At 40.5% G+C, this 16,668-nt stretch overlaps 1 protein-coding gene across 1 annotated transcript; it reads right to left on the reverse strand.

Annotated features, from left to right (window-relative positions):
• Positions 1-201: 201 nt before the first annotated feature.
• rad23b (RAD23 homolog B, nucleotide excision repair protein) lies at positions 202-11,199 on the reverse strand. Its single transcript, XM_017493611.3, has 10 exons — positions 10,935-11,199; positions 7,013-7,094; positions 6,043-6,122; positions 5,209-5,423; positions 4,975-5,027; positions 3,393-3,520; positions 2,143-2,278; positions 1,878-2,005; positions 1,449-1,601; positions 202-1,054 (listed from the first exon to the last, which is right to left on the reverse strand). The coding sequence occupies exons 1-10, from the start codon at positions 10,998-11,000 to the stop codon at positions 941-943; spliced, it is 1,155 nt and encodes a 384-aa protein (XP_017349100.1). The 5' UTR covers positions 11,001-11,199; the 3' UTR covers positions 202-940.
• Between the last annotated feature and the right edge of the window lie 5,469 nt (positions 11,200-16,668).

Below are 16,668 nucleotides of genomic sequence, written 5' to 3' on the forward strand. Positions count from 1 at the left end.
ATTATTCAGAAACATTAACAGTTTTAAACGGCTAAGCTTTTATAATAATAATTAAAAAAAATTAAAAAGAAAAGAAAAATTAATGTACCTATTTAAAACTATTTTTTGTTCATCCTTTTATCACTATCATTTTCTCACATTAAAGATTTCCAGCTCGTCGCTGACTTTAGGGTCGCACTGAACAAGCTTAGACAGATGAGGTGTGTTTACTTTGAAAATGTTTATTTCTTCCTGTAAAAAGGACAGTAAATGTGCAGAACGTGGAACTGTCCACACTAATCAACGTTGAGCACGTGGACATGCCTTTAACCTTTTAAAAAGACGTTCATGAGTTTCGCACAGAACCATCGCTGCATTTCATGCACTACAAAGAAAAGCGAAATCATATTTGAACTCAGACAAAATATATACGGCAACCGAGTTGCTTTAAAAATCTTTTTTAATGTTGTTTAAAATTGTGTTTCGGGTCCCTATACCGTTCAACTGTGAAGGCATGATACGAGCGAAAGATCAAAGAAAAATAATTTGACAATGAACAGAAATGATTGTGCAGCTCAGACACAAATGATCAAACTGATGGAGGAAAAAAAAATGGCGATGAACCCTTTAAACCTGTGTTCAGCAAAAAGTAAAATTATGAATATAAGCCAAAAATAATAATCCAGGCCATCATCTGAGGAATTCACACGATTATGCGTTTTACTTAATTTCCCAACGAACATGCTTGCCTTCACAAAGATGCAGATGAAACAGACGAGTCATCCAGTGTGTAAAGAAAAATAGACCAAGACTGCCTGTGGAGGGGTTTTTAAGTTTGAATTTCATTTTATCTATTTTCTGCAGTATGATTAATTGGAGGGAAAAAAAAGGAACAAAAAGTAAACGGGTAAATTGGGAAGGGAACAAAAACAAAACAAAAAACAAAAACAAAAAAAGGCTTTTAGTCATCATCGAAGTTCTGTTGTAAAAGGAAATTGGCAGCCAGATTCTCGTTCTTCTCACAAGCGAAGTAGGCTTGAATAACAAGTCCTTCTGGGAATCCAAGTGCCTTTAGCTACAGAGATGACAGAAAAAGGAGGGGTTAGTGTTTCATCATTGGGCCAGAGACAGACAGAGGAGCCAGAAACAGGAATGCTGGAAAATGAAGGAATATCCAGTAAAGTCTGTACTACAAACAAGGAAAAACAACCTAAACTTAAAAGTATAGGTTAATATTTGATTGCTCTACTGCGAAGTGGCAGATGTTTTAATCGTATTCTCACACATGCCATAGTATTTACTCTCACTCTCGTGGCTATGAAAGGAACATATACGTTTGGCACGTACATTCTGCACAGGGACTAGAAAACTTCAGGGTGTAGCAAATCTCAGACCCCTGTAGGCTGTTCCTATGCCATGAACTAGTGCACTATATAGTGAACATGGTGTAGTGTTCCAATGTGACTCACCCTCTCAATTGCTTCCTTTTCCTGGGGTGTGACCTGTATGTAGTTCATGTGCCCACCACCAGCCTCAGACACGCCCCCTCCCCCTCCTTGCCCTGCTTCCTGTGCCGGTTCATTCAGCATCTGAATAAACTGCTCCTGGTGACTGCTGATTTGCTGAAGGAAGAAAAAGGTACATAACCGTGAGCTGGAAATAAAACATGTTATTTATGAGAAAATGGGAGATTTCATAAATACTTCTAACATGCCACACAGGAAAGCGGGTTAATGCGAGTCCTACAGCTACCTGGAGTATCCGTGGGGTGTGTGCAAGAATGTACACACACGAAGCACCTGGGGGTTTTGTGTGCGCACGCGCGTGTACCTGCAGTACCTGGGGGTTTTGTTTGTTTGTGTGTGTGTGTGTGTGAGCGTGAAGGTGCACATATGTACCTGCAGTAGCTGGGGGTTCTCTCGGCCGATCTGTTGCAGTAGAGCAGGCAGCAGTGAGGGGTTCTGTTGGATGATCTGCCTCATCTGCAGGAACTGAGGCTGATTCCTCAGAAACTCCAGAGGATTAGCTTTACACACAAAAAGAAACAAAAAATAAAACTAATTACACACAACATTTAAAAACCAAACTATTATTTATACATTATAAATTGAATAGTTCACATATATTTAAAGTGGGTTTGTGTGTATGAGTGTGTGTGTGTACCTCCTGATCCAGCAGTGGGCTGTGTAGGTGTTGTGCTGGATGGTGATGAGAGTCCTGTGGTAACAGCCGGTGCTCCCCCTACTGGAGCTGCAGGATCAGAGGCCCCCACGTTCCCCTCACTCTCCACTGGAATTCCCTATACACACACATTTTGAACTTTCAACAGGGGGTCAAAATAAATGACCCAAATTCAGCCTTACTCTAATAATGTGTCAACAGAGATAATGCAGCAGCAGTCCTGTATCCTGGAAATAGCATAAACCCCATCTTCCCTAACACCTCAATCATAAATTTTATCCTCCCTCGTCCCAGTCCTTACATAATCCTTCACTCATACTTAAACACTTCATGATGCCACCATCATTCCTAATCCCACAACAAATGCTTCCTCATTCCAAAACATTCTATAATCTCTATTCCCAATCCAGCCATAACCCCTCCCTCATTCCTAATCCCTCCAGGATCCACCCATCCTTCCCAGTTATTCCATAGCTCCTCAATCCTTATCAGAATATAATTCCTCCCCCATTCCTAAACATTCCATAATCTCTCTATTCCTAATCCAGCTATAATCCCTCCTTCATTCCTAATATTTCCCTCATTCCCAACTCTTACATGAACCTTCACTCAATCCTAATCCCTTCATGATGCACAATCATTCCTAAACATTTCATAATCTCTCTATTCCTAATCCAGCCATAATCTCTATTCCTAATCCCTTCATGATCCATCGCTCTTTCCCAATCCTTCCATACCGCCTCATTTGTAATCATACTATAATTCCTCCCTCACTCCCAATCCTTACATAATCTTTCGCTCATTCCTAAACGGGTCATGATGCCGCCACCACTCCAAATACCTCAATAAATGCTCAGTCATTCCTAAAAATTCTGTAATCTCTCCATCCTTAATACACCCATAATCCCTCCCTCATTCCTATTCCCTCCATGATCCCTCCCTCCTTCCCAATCATACTATAATTCCTCTCATTCGTAATCTCTACATAACCCCATTTATACCCAACCTACCCATCCTTTCCTTATACCTAATCACACTTTGATCCTGCTTCTTCCCAATCACTCCATACCATCTCATTCCTAATACCTCTATATGATCTCCCTGATTCTTCCCTCAGTATCCATCCCTCAATCACCCTCATTCCCAAGTGATCCATCAGCCTTTTATCATCTGTAATCTGTTCATCGCCCAATCCCTCTCAGAACCCCCTCTCCCTGCCCCACCCCTCTCACCGTGAGCAGGTACTCAACAGCTCGGTCTGGGTTGTTGAAACTGGCACGCAGCGCTGCCACCACTTGCTCTCTCTCATAGCCCATTAACATGATCTCAGTCACCATGTTCTCATACGACTGTCCTGTCACTGTGCGAATACACACAAACAATTCGTTATACAGATCGATCAACCATATTATAGCAGATACAGACATGTGAAAAAAATACGTACATCACATGGAAATGGAAATTTGGACAAGCAAACATTTGATCTTTGAAACAGCACCTATTAATAAAGTTGATACACTATGAGACATCATTTGACATTTTTTAGTCATTTCCACAATGCAAATTAACAACAAAAAAACAGATCAGTCACATGGAAAAAGTAAAGAGACTGGACAAATTTGACCTGCATGGAATGTGTGCCTGGTAAAAGCCTTTGCAAGGCTAAAGTTTGCCAATGAGCATATAGGCAAACACCAGGCCTTCTGGAATAATGTGCTCTAGATAGACAAATCAAAGAGATTGTTGTTTGGCCACAAAAACTGCAGACATGTTTAGCACAGACCAAATACAGCTTTTCTGGAGAAGCACCTCATACCAACTGTAAAGAACGGTGGTGGAAATGTTATGGTTTGGGGTTGCTTCGCTGCCTCAGGGACTGGGCAGCTTGCATTCATTGATTCAACTATGAATTCTGCATCATATCAGAGTGCTTGAAGATAACGTGAGGCCATCTGTCCAAGAGTTGAAGTTGTACTGAAAATGGATCTTTCAACCTGGATAATGTTCCTAAGCACGCTAGCAAATCCACCAAGGAATGGATCAAAAAGAATAAATGGAGGTTTATGGAATGGCCTAGTCAAAGCCCGGATTTGAATGTTGCGGGGGAATTTGAAATGGGCAGTACATGCAAGAAAAACCTCAAACATCTTGCAACTGAAAAATATTGCATGGAAGAGTGGTCAAAAATTCCAGCAAGCCTGGTGCACAATTATGCAAAACGCCTACAAGAGGTTATTTCTGTTAAAGGGGGCAAAACTAGCTTCTGAGGCCAAGGGTGTACTTACTTTTTCCACAAAGGAATATTACATCTTTTGATATTTCTGTTGAATAAATGATTGAAAAAGTGAATTTTCCTCGCGGTTTTGTTCAAGTATATCAGCTTCATTAATAGGTACTGGTTCAAAGATATCAAATGTTTGCTTGTCCAAATATGTCAAAAAACCCAACAACTTCAATGAGGTTTACTTATTTTTTCACATGACAGTATATTATAGTTGATTCATTAATGTGAAATAATATATTCGAGTATGTTCAACATGATTAAAGGAATGTCACTGAATAAATTTGGCCAAAAGAGAAAGAAAAAAAGGAATTTTGATTAAATATACCTACAACAAATGCAAAATCCATCACTTTACAAATAATGTAAATGATAATTAAAGGATGACTAAATTCACTATTTTGTTCTTTTTTACCGCTCTCCTGCTCACCACAGGGCTCGGAAACAGTCACCCACGTGAACATTAGACAAGCTAATTGTCAAAGACAGAGCTGTTTATAAAGACTGCAGTGTCCCAGTGAAGTGTTCTTTACCCAGAGCAGAAGTCGCCTCCTCGAATATGTTGACGTTCGTCAGACTACCAGAACTGCAAAATAAAGACAGGACAAGAGACGCATCAGACAGGAAGTTACACTCCATCAGCAATCACCCAGCTGGTGCACCCCATTTACAGAAATAAAATTGAATTCAAGATTACAGCAACCTCAACTGTTGGTCGGATGTGTGTGTGCGTGATGCATTTAAGATGTGAGAATGGTGTGATGTACCTGGCAGGTGTAGAAGATGGTGGTTTTTCCTCTGCTGCTTTCTCCTCTATGACACTGCTTTCGGATGTGGAATCAGTGGTGGTGGTGGTGGTGGTGGTGGTGGTGGCGGCAGAGGCAGCAACAGGGGGGACTGTGGGCGTTGTAGTGCTAGAGGTGGAACTACTCGATGATGCTGCAGTAGTTGAAGATTGAGCGGCTGCAGTAGCAGCTTTAGGCTGGGAAAACATTTACAATAATCAGTTCATACAATCTGAAAAATCCAAACCTGCCACAGTTCTTCAGAGCATCTGGAACAATCGTAACTATGGTAATAGCAGCATTTACACCTCTCTACTATGTTGCTTTAGGCTAAAATTCGAACGGAATATTAACCTGCAGAAACATCTTGAAGCACTGATACTTTTGTATTATTAGAATTGCTAAACATCACTCGTCTCTGAATACTGTCTGCGTACAGTTTTAGAATACAGCAGAAGCCACTTAAAACTCCAACATTACTGTCATTTGAATCACTCCTTTGATTCCAGCGTCAAGACTTTTACGGCCGGTACCAGAGTCTGATGCTGGTGTGCTGTGACCACAATCTCATAACATGTTAGCTAGGTTAGCTTGTACGTGTTAGCTGGCTTGTGCTAAAGAAAAACTTCACATAGTGGCCACGCCCCAGCTGACCATCTGTGTTTGGAATAAAGGGATTTCGTTTACTTTTTCCTCGGATCTGTGGCTTTACGCATGAGGAACATCACAGCTGTAATCTCCTGCTGAACTCATTAAAAACGGGACAGAAAATATAAAAACTAGCCTACCATTTGATTAGAAAGATTCATTTCTTACCTTTGCTACCATGACAACCACAAAGTTCTTCTCATCTATCTTATACTCCTTCAGTGCGGTGTCATCGTTTAGGATTTTACCTGCAGAGCAAATCAGCAAAATAATTAGGGACGATTTATCAGCCATATCTTCATCCCTGCATGTCTCTCACTCTCTCCAGCTTTTCCGACCTCTCATTCTCTCGGGTCACTGTCACAGTCTCTCTCGTTCTCTCATTGGCTGTGTTTACATGTGCCTAAGAATCGGCTATTAACACGACTGATAGTTCAGTCAGAAAAGATCCAGTTTGTTTAGACGTCTCAGTCTGAACAGAGCAAACTAACTGTGGGCAATCCGAAATAAAATTCCTACTGAAATGAACAAGCTGGGTAGTCTCTTTATAATCCATCAGAAGAATAACAGCCATGTAAACGTGTCCCTGATTACTACCAGAGCAAGTGTGTGCATTTGGAGCCTGTGCATTTGAGTCAGCATGTGCTCTTGGTGGAATAAAACAATCCTGTAAGAAAACTCTGTTCAATCTATTTAAAAATAATTGTGGGGTTAGATGGACATCAAACTAAAATTTGATCTGAGGCAGATGCAGGAAATGGCTTGACCTCAGTAAAGTTCAGTGTTTAATATTTGCCAAAAATTCTGTGCAGATACAGAGCATACATCCGGGGGAGGGCGGGGGTTCGGCTGGATCATGTGTACAAATTGTTAGTTTCACAAACCCATCACACAAATGTGAACTGAATTCGTGTGCTGCATGTTATGGGAAATTTTGGACTAAACCTCACTCTACACATAGGTACAAGTTCGGCTCGGGTTACTAGTAACGTACATAATAAATAAGCAGTGGCTACAGAATGTCTAGTTTGGGATAAATATAAACAGTTCAGTCAGATTTTGCAATTGGAGTGAATTAATTCAGAGTGGCAGAGTTTTCTCTCAGTACACAAACATGGATGTAAGGGGAAAGACAAACCTGCATAGATCAACTTCTGTCCAGCGACAGGAAAACTCTCCTTCCCTTTCTCATTCTCAATTTTCTCCTTTAACGCCTTTACCTGGAATATAAACAGGCAAAGATCAGCGATGCAGTGGGAATGTGCACTGTGTGAGATTTATACACAAACACACCAGTCATGTGAAAAAATAAGTACACCCCATGGAAACTGTTGGCTTTTCTGACACATTTGGACAAGAAAACATTTGATCCTCTTTGAAACAGTCTCTATTAATGAAGATATACTTGAACAAAACCCACAAAGAAAATTATCTTTTCAGTCATTTATCATCAATAGATGTAATATTCTTGTGTGGAAAACATAAGTTGGCCTCAGAAGCTAGTATTGGCCCCTTTGGCAGAAATATTAGGCATTTTGAATAATTGTACACTAGGCTTGCAGGACGTTTTGACCAGTTTTTCAGTTGCAAGACGCTTGAGGGTTTTCTTGCATGTTCTGCCCGCTTCAAATCCCTCCACAACATTTCAAGGGGACTCAAATCCGGGCTTTGACTAGGCCATTCCATAACCCTCCATTTATTCTCTTTGAACCATTCCTTGGTGGATTTGCTAGTGTGCTTAGGATCATTATCCTGTTGAAAGGTCCGCTTTCAGTTCAACTTTCGGACATATGGCCTCACATTATCCTCAAGCACTCTTTGATATGATAAAGAATTCATAGTTGAATCAATGAATGCAAGCTGCCCAGTTCCTGAGGCGGCGAAGCAACCCCAAACCATAACATTTCCACCACCGTGCTTCACAGTTGGTATGAGGTGCTTCTCCTGAAAAGCTGTCTTTGGTCTCCAGCATACATTGATGTTTCTGTGGTGTGGTCTTCGCCTATATGCTCACTGGTAAACTAGTGTCTTGCAAAGGCTTTTTCCTGGCACGCCTCCCATGCAGGTCAAATTCATCCATCTGATTGTAGACTTACAAACAGATCCTTTAATGAAATTTTGGGGTTCTTGGAGACTTCTGTTTGCATCAGACAGTGTGCTCTTGGGCCGAAACTGCTGGGACGGACAGCAAATCAGTTCAATTTGTAGATTATTTTCCTTACAGTGGAATGATGCATTTCAAAATATTTGGAGATCTTTTTAAATCATTTGCCAGACTCATAGGCATCCACAACATTTTTTCTGAAGGCCTTACAGAACTCCACACAAGATTGCTTTAAGGACAAAAACCTAACAAATGTCTTGAGGTGTGGTAACTGTGGTATAAGCTGAATAATTGACTCCGGTCAGTTTAATTATTAGAAAATAATGCACACCAGCATTACCACCTCAGGTGCATATTATTTTCTAATAATTCAACGTCAATTATTCCTTTTACACACACACACACACACACACACACAGAGCAATTCAGCCTAACGCTGTACACTACAATGCAGACTATACAGTATATGAATGCAGTGCAGTACCACTACAAAAAAAATAACAGGTTAAAGCACATAATCCAGCTATTACTGGTGCACTACATCTCACCTAGGGACCACACTAATGCACTTACAGCACACAGTTTCAAGCACAGCTCAAGTTTCCATAAATGTCTATACACACACACGCCTCATTTAGAATGTCAAAGAGAAAAGTCAGATTTGATCCATGGGTACTTAGTCCTCATTTTGTCTGTAAAGTTACATTTAGCAGCTAAGGCCGCATTTACACTACATGGTTCAATTGACCCGATTCAGATTTTTTTCCTCCCATGTGGCACAGATCGGATATGACCCACGAACATGTAAGCAGGATTTTTTTCCCGCTTACATGTTCATGGGTCATATCCGATCTGTGCCTTTTTGCAAACTGATTCCGATATTCTCAGATCCGTTTCAGGCCTCATTCATATGTGGAAATAAATCCGATATGAATCGTATACGTGCATTTGCATCTGCCATGTAAGCGGACAGATCGGATATTCCCGTCAACACGAGTCGAACGTCATTGAAAAAGTGACTGTGGCGAATGACGTCAACTCAGGTAGACACCAACCAAGAAAACACCTCTCAACAAGGGCCCCCCCCCACCTCGCCTTAAGAGGCCAGTGTTTTGCTCATCTTTAAATATGGTGGGGAAACCAAAAGCTTGTATTATATTTCCATCCGCGTCCTTCGCATCGCATTCATTTTGTGTTGACCGCGGATGCACTGAACATCCCCATAGGCTCTGTACAGGAAACAGAAACAATTAGTTCAGCCCAGTTCAGTCTCGCGTCTTCGGGTTCGGTGTCGTTCGTTCAGCACAGCATTTAGCCTATGGGGCCGTCACGGGATGAACGAACGACTTGAACCAGAAGACTCGAGACGTCAAGTAATCATTTCTGTTTCCGAGGAACAGACGTGACAAAAGAATGACTCAAATCGGGAGGTGAACTAACAGACTGCATAGCCTGAATACCTAAATTATTAATGAATAAATTCTGCTTCTCATAATTCAGCCTTGGCTGTATTAATCTATAGTTTATTTTTTATTCCAAATGCGATCAACATTTACACACGTACTAGATGTGTTGGGGAATTTAACATGTAACATTTTAATTATATTCTGCTGAAGTGAACTAAATGACTCAGGAAAAAAAAAAAAAAAAAAAAAAGATTCGTTCATTTTACCGAACGAGATTCAAAGAGCCGAGTCAGTAAAATTATCCAAATTTCCCATTGTTATTAAATAAACCTCACCTTCCAGAGGAAAAAAAAGAGCATAATTTCAACATGTGGAGCATCTGGCATACAAGTCCATGTGTTATCGTTACTATAGAAACGATAACATGTTAGAATAAGTGCGTTAAAATATAAACCTGTGATATGCAGCTGCACTACTGTCAGACCTGCTGTTATAGAAAATCAATCAACACTTTGTGACCAAGCAGAGAGTAGCGTGGTATATAAAATTAGTTTCTCCTCCTTTTAGACATAAAAGAATGAGGTCACACTTCATGTCTATGACAGGAGAGAGGTTCAAAGTGCTGATGAGGGTGTGAAAATAATTTACAGTCACTGCAGCTGCACGGCTTCAGGCCTGACTTCAACTCTCTCACCTATTTTTTCAAGTTTTCGTTAATAAAAAAAAACATATATAAAGAATGTCACCGGCGATTCATATCAGAAGAAAACCAAGCGACAATCTGTAATAAATAAACTCTCGGCGCTTATATGCGTAAAAATACAAAACAAAATAAGAAAAGCTCGGATTCAAGTTCGTTCATTATTCAGCTAACTTGCATGTGATTCAGCAGGCCACGCAATGCTAGCTCGCTAACGTTAGCATATTAGCCAGATAGCAAAGCTAGCTCAGTGTTCGTAGTTTAAAAAAAAAAAGTTCAAAAAGCGCCATTTGCTAAAATGACCGAGCTGATAAATAAACGCGCATGTGGACCGACACGCGACTAATGAACGCAGAGTTTATTCGTAAACGTCAGCTAGCGTTAACTATAGAATTAGCCGAAGGGCAGGACAGCTAGCTAACCCGTTTAAACTCGGTAAGTACTAACAATAAAGAAGAAAATAATCACGGTATCACATATTGCGTTTTAGAATACGCTTTAGAATTCGGGAGCTCGAACTAACTTCACTAACTAACACTAACGTCAAACATGCTAACGTGGATAGCTGAGAATTAGCTGGCTAGTTAGCTTAGCGCCTCTGTGCTGGCGTTCTCAACTTTCTCTCACAACTATACTAGCTCACGGTTCAGTCACTCTCCGTCAATGTTCATAATGGAAATAAAAAATAAAACAAAATAATTAATTTCCCACATGTGACGTGGTTTAGCATCTTACAGCAGTCACAAACACGGACTACGTGGGTATAAGTGTAGCTTTAGCATAGCTTAGCCACACGGTAACTTTCGCGGCCCCGTGTCTCGAGCCCCTCCGCCGAATGAATATCTCTCACCGTCTCCTCCGCGTCGATGTCGATCTTAAACGTCTGCTGCTGCAGGGTTTTCAGTGTGATCTGCATTTTGAGCAGTTTCCGTGCGTGTGTGTGAGGAGAGACTGTGATCTTTCCCAAGGTGTGACAGTGAGTCCAGGCTATTTTCGCTAGCTCATCACAGCCTGCTCGCCGCCATTACGCTCTCGCCTTTTTTGCAGCGCATAAACAAACCAGGAGCACACCGCGCATGCGCCAACGCTACAGCTCCTTACACGCTTGCGCAGTACGCCTGTATGACGGACGTTTTGATGTCAGCAAGCAGGAACGCCCCCATTTTCTTTACTGCTTCTTCTGCACATGCAGTTGGCATCCAAATGGTTGCATTACTGCCACCTACTGTCTGTCTTTAATTTAACTTAGTCCTTGTTAATCCTTCCAGTCCAATCTTCCTTAGGAAATTAATCAAATATTTCCTTCCCACAGTCTATTATGCTTTTAATACTGTAACCATGCATTCTTTGCGGGGGTGCCCCCCCCAGTGTTGAGGAAATACCAATTTGTCCCCCCCCAATATACAGTAGAAAATATTTTCTATATGGCCCCCTTTAATGAACCCTGTCAATGGATCTGTCTTTTCTTCATCTGTTCTATTTATTTATGTTTATTCCTTTTTAATATATTTCTGTTTGTTAAGGAAAATAGGTGTGCCCCCCCCCCCAATTGTACACTTGGTCACGCCCATACTCCACACAAGTTTGTTGATATATTTTAGCAGTTCAGTCTGTAAGAAATGGAGACAACAGCTAAGCGTAGAAAAGTGTAGCAGAACATACGAGCTTCTTTCAGGGAGTAAGTAACTAGATAACTAAATAGTAGGTGACCTTAGCTTAATATAGAAGGCATCATACCATGGCTTGGTTTGTTCTTAAGAACGTCAATTAACTTTTGATATTTGCACACCCACGAAGTAGGCCAGTCTAACGTCAGTTCCAGTTTTTGACCATTAACGTTACATTCACTTGCATATCCTCCCCTTCGTTGTGAACCCTCACGGTGTGGCAGACTGTTATAAATGCGAGTGAAAGTGAGGAAAGTTGCTTAGCATTTCGTTCCTTTACACTACATTTGGCCTAAGGACAACTAAGTGATTTTACAGATATAAGGCTCAGCATAATGCTGAGATGTGCTAGCTTGGCAATGTGAGATATGGAACTAACGTCTGAGTTGTGGCCATATTGTAGTTATCCATTCAGAATTAGTTATGGCAGTTTGTCTTTAGAACTAAGGAAAGAAAACTCCGGTACCCTTTACATAGCTATCGTTTCAGGTTTCCACTATATATTGTTGTACACCGTGTACACTTATTACATAGCAAGCTAAACAGCATGATGACATTAACATAATACATGAAACCAGTTACACAAACAGAATATTCAGTTTATCAAATTAAAATGATCATCTAAGTCAGTCATTGCTCTTCTGGGAAAATAATGGTACCTGGTCACAATGCAGGCAGCACAGCACTGCTTGGAAGCATCCGTGGGGAAATTGTATTTACAACATATGTAGTGTTGAATTTAGTTTCATAGGTAGCCATCCTTTCTGAGTTTGTTTAAAAGTCGTGATTGCGTGTTTAAATGTTAGCGTGTGTGGTTTGCCTGCACACATCATAGCTCACCTCTACTTGGTGTAGTAGGTTTCATGGTAGGTTATGGAGCAGAGAATACATCTGCCCACAGGCCGTCCACAGCACCCTACAATTTCCCCATGCTGTGGGAGCTTCTATCACTCAGAAATTACATGAATTCAAACGGTAACAGTAATCCTAAAACTATGTTCTAAATATGAAAATTTTCTGTATCAAACTTTGGATGTGGGGGGGAGGGGCTTGGACCCCCCCCCATGTCCATACCAAGGTTACACCCTTGTATTGTACTCTCCTATATCCATCCTCCTTAGCTGTTCCTTTATGACATGAAGATGTGTTTAACTATCTCCATCTGCTGACATTCACCGCATAAACCTGTAGGATGTTTTCCTATGATATGTAGAGTTTTATTTAGCTTGCAATGGCCTATCCTTAGTCTATTTATTATAACTTGTTCATTACTTTTATTTACCCTCTCTCTTTCCATACCTACATACCTACTCATGAAAAGATCCATTATCCATTATCTTTTCCCATACTAGATTCTTCCCTTCCATGAGTGAAATACATCGCCCTAGTCTGCATATTCTTGAGTTTATAAACAAAATATACATTTTCAACTTACATTCCTTGCCCTTCTTTTTATTTGTAAAGATCATTACTTTTGTTTTCTCCACTGAGAACTTAAATCCATACACTGTAGAGAGGATGAGAAGGATTGTCCATGATAGCTTTCAGCTTCCCTCTCATCCTCTTCCCACCCTGTCCAGTTCCACACCTACCACAGAGCTGGCCTTGGTACAGTATTCCTTTGTTTATAAATGTAGCACATCCTCCTCCCCCCTCTCTCTTATATATCAGGACTTACCACTACGTAATCATATAAAACAAAATCCAATTGAGGTTTTAACCAAGTCTCTTGAATGCAAACAGTCTCTGGTTTTCCACCCCTACTAGCTGCATTTAAAATTTAAGATAGAAAATCTTGCCCATTAGCTATCAAACTTCTCGCATTCCATGTCATTTGGCCAGGAGTGACCAAACTTTTGTATGCAATTGTAATTGTAGGAAGAATTGTGAGCCAATGATGAGTGTCAACAGCACTGATGGTGAAGATGAGCTGCAGGATTGTCATTGGGAGGCATTTAATAGTATATAAAATGATATTGCTTACTGATGGAGAAGCCCAGACAATGTATAAAGATGGAACCACATCACATTCTCCATTCAACAGCCCCAAGTTGGTAAAACACTTCCCTGAAAAGTGCCTTCCATAAATTCCACCCTCTTCCAAATGAATAAACTCCAACCATTTTTTTCTCTCCAGAAAGCGATGGTTAGAAAAGGAAATAGTACGCAGGAAGACACGCCGCCTAAAACACACAGACAAACCATGTTTACTGTTAATGTGCTGATACTGTAGATCAAGACACGCCCCCGGGGGTGGGGCATATATGCAGTTCATTGAACAAACACAAGTCTAGTACAGAAGCGTCATCAGAAAATGTTTTCCCGAAAGTGATGAACTATAAAATTAAGACGAGAATATTTCCCAAACATTTTTTTTGTCTTTCTTTCTAGATATAATGTCCTATGGGACAGGTACAAAAAGCTCCGAAACAGAGATCTGATTTATTTACAAGTAGGAAATGTTCTTATGGATAAAACTTGAACTTCCTGGAGTTTGGAGATCTTGATTTAGGATCTGAGTTTAAAATGAGAGAAAAAGCTTTATTTAAATTAATATAAATTTATTTAAATATTATACTCACCAGTAATTTAAAACTTTTTATTTTTTTGAATGAATACTCTATAAATGTCCGGTTCGGCCTGTTTGAGCTCATCATGTTCTCCCGTCACTGTGTGCTTGTGTGTGTAACAGAATTAGTAGATTAACAAGGTGACATATGCAGAGGCGATGGGAGGTGATGGCCTGCTGGAACAGAACGGTTTCCCAGATAAAAATGCACCAAAACACGTCACCGGGTCCCAGAGGAGCCGATCCACACGTTGTACTGCCAAACTGCTATAAGTGCTAATCACAACACATTAAGCAGGATAATTAGAGCCCTAATTATTAAGCGTACATTTGTTTGCAAACGTTTGTCTACTCCCGTCCAAATCGCACATTGATTTTTGAAGTGAAAAGAAGTAAAAACAACCTCTACAGCAAACGTTTCAAAAAAAGAACATTTTCTACAAATGTTAAGGCACAGTTAGTTAATTTATACTCGATTAACCTAAAAATAGAAAATCATAATTATAGCACGTGCAAAAGTTTGGACACATTTCAAATTTTGAGTAAAGTCTCAACTAAATTAACTTGTAAGGCCTTGATTTACTTGTTAAGGCTCGTTACTCAGGTCAAAGAATTGTCATTAGGAAACTCTTCAAACCCTGGCAACAAATCTTTGAGAACCATGGGCTCTTCTAAACAGCTGACCGAGGATCTGAAAATTGCATTTTTACAATCAAATTTTTATTTGTATAGCACTTTTAACAATGGACATTGTCACAAAGCAGCTTTACAGAAATGTATAAATTCATGATATAAAATCTAAATGGATACGTTTATCCATAATGAGCAAGCCAGAGGCGACGGTGGTAAGGAAAAACTCCCTGAGACGATACGAGGAAGAAACCTCATCTGGGTTACACCAGATAGTACAATTGTAAATAATTCCCTTCTGTAACTGTGTTCTACATGTACAAAAGTGTAGTTGTGTGAAAACCAGGAAATTCATTATAGTATTCATAGTAAAACTGTTTGCTTGAAATGCAGTACAAAGCCATCTTCATGGTTTTTAAGTCCACAGTAATCTCATGTATCCTTAGGCTGTCTGTACAAGGCCATCCTCAGAGTGAGTGAGTGATTTCATTTCCGATGAGAACTCCAACCAGAAGTAGGGCACCAGGATGGATCAGGCAGGTCTGGAGAGCAGAAGGGGTCAGGATCACAAGAGAGAGAGAGAGAGAGTGAGAGAGAGAAAGAATATGCTGGGTAGAAAGTCAAAACAAAATCCCCAAATGACTGCAAGGACCTACAGGAAGGTTTAGCTGATACATGAGTGGTGGTGCAACGTTCTACTCTTCAGTGTTAGAACCTCAATTTCTAAAGTTGGGGTTGGGACAATATGGAAAATGCAAATAAAAACAAAGAGGAGGAGTATGTAAATGTACTTTGACCTGTATGTAAATAAAAACAACAACAACATATAAAGACAAGGAATTTGATGTTTTACCTAATCAACTGCATAGTTATTTGACGATAAATGAAATTGATGCATGTAACACATTCCAAAAATTTTGGGACAGGGCAATTTATGACTAATCGCAATGTGAAAAGTGGAAATAAGAAGGTGATGTGAAACAGGTGAGGCAATCGTCTAATCATAGTATATAAGGTGCCTCCAAAAAAGGCCTAGTCCTTCAAGAGCAAGGATGGGTCGAAGCTCGGCAATCTGCCAACAGATGCGTCAGTGAATAATCCAACACTTTGAGAACAACATTCCCCAAAGACAAATCGGTAGGATTTTGGGCGTTTCACCTTCTACAGTGTGCAATATAATTAAAAGATTCGAGGAATCCAGTTAAATCTCGGTGCGTAAAGGCCAAGGCCAAAATCCACTTCTGAATGCGCGTGATCTCCGATAACTCAGACGTCACTGTCTTAAAAACCGTCATGAGTCTGTAATGGATATCCTAACATGGGCTCAGGAATACTTTGGTAAACCTTTGTCAGTCAACACCATTCGCCGCTGCATCCACAGATGCAAGTTAAGGCTTTACTATGCAAAGCAGAAGCCGTACATCAACACTGTCCAGAAGCTCCGCCCACTTCTCTGGGCTCGGTCTCATCTGAGATGGACAGTAGCACAGTGGAATGTCCGACGAGTCGACATTTCAAATAGTTTTTGGACAAAACAGCCGTCGTGTTCTCCGGGCCAAAGAGGAAAAGGACCATCCAAGCTGTTATCAGCGTCAGGTCCAAAAGCCAGCGTCTGTCATGGTATGGGGGCGTGTCAGTGCCCATGGCATGGGTAACTTGGAGCAACATATGCTGTCATCCAGAGCAGGACAACGCCAAACCATATTCTGCCCGGATTA

This window comes from Ictalurus punctatus, chromosome 18 (genome assembly GCF_001660625.3).
Source record: "Ictalurus punctatus breed USDA103 chromosome 18, Coco_2.0, whole genome shotgun sequence".
NCBI lineage: Eukaryota > Metazoa > Chordata > Actinopteri > Siluriformes > Ictaluridae > Ictalurus > Ictalurus punctatus.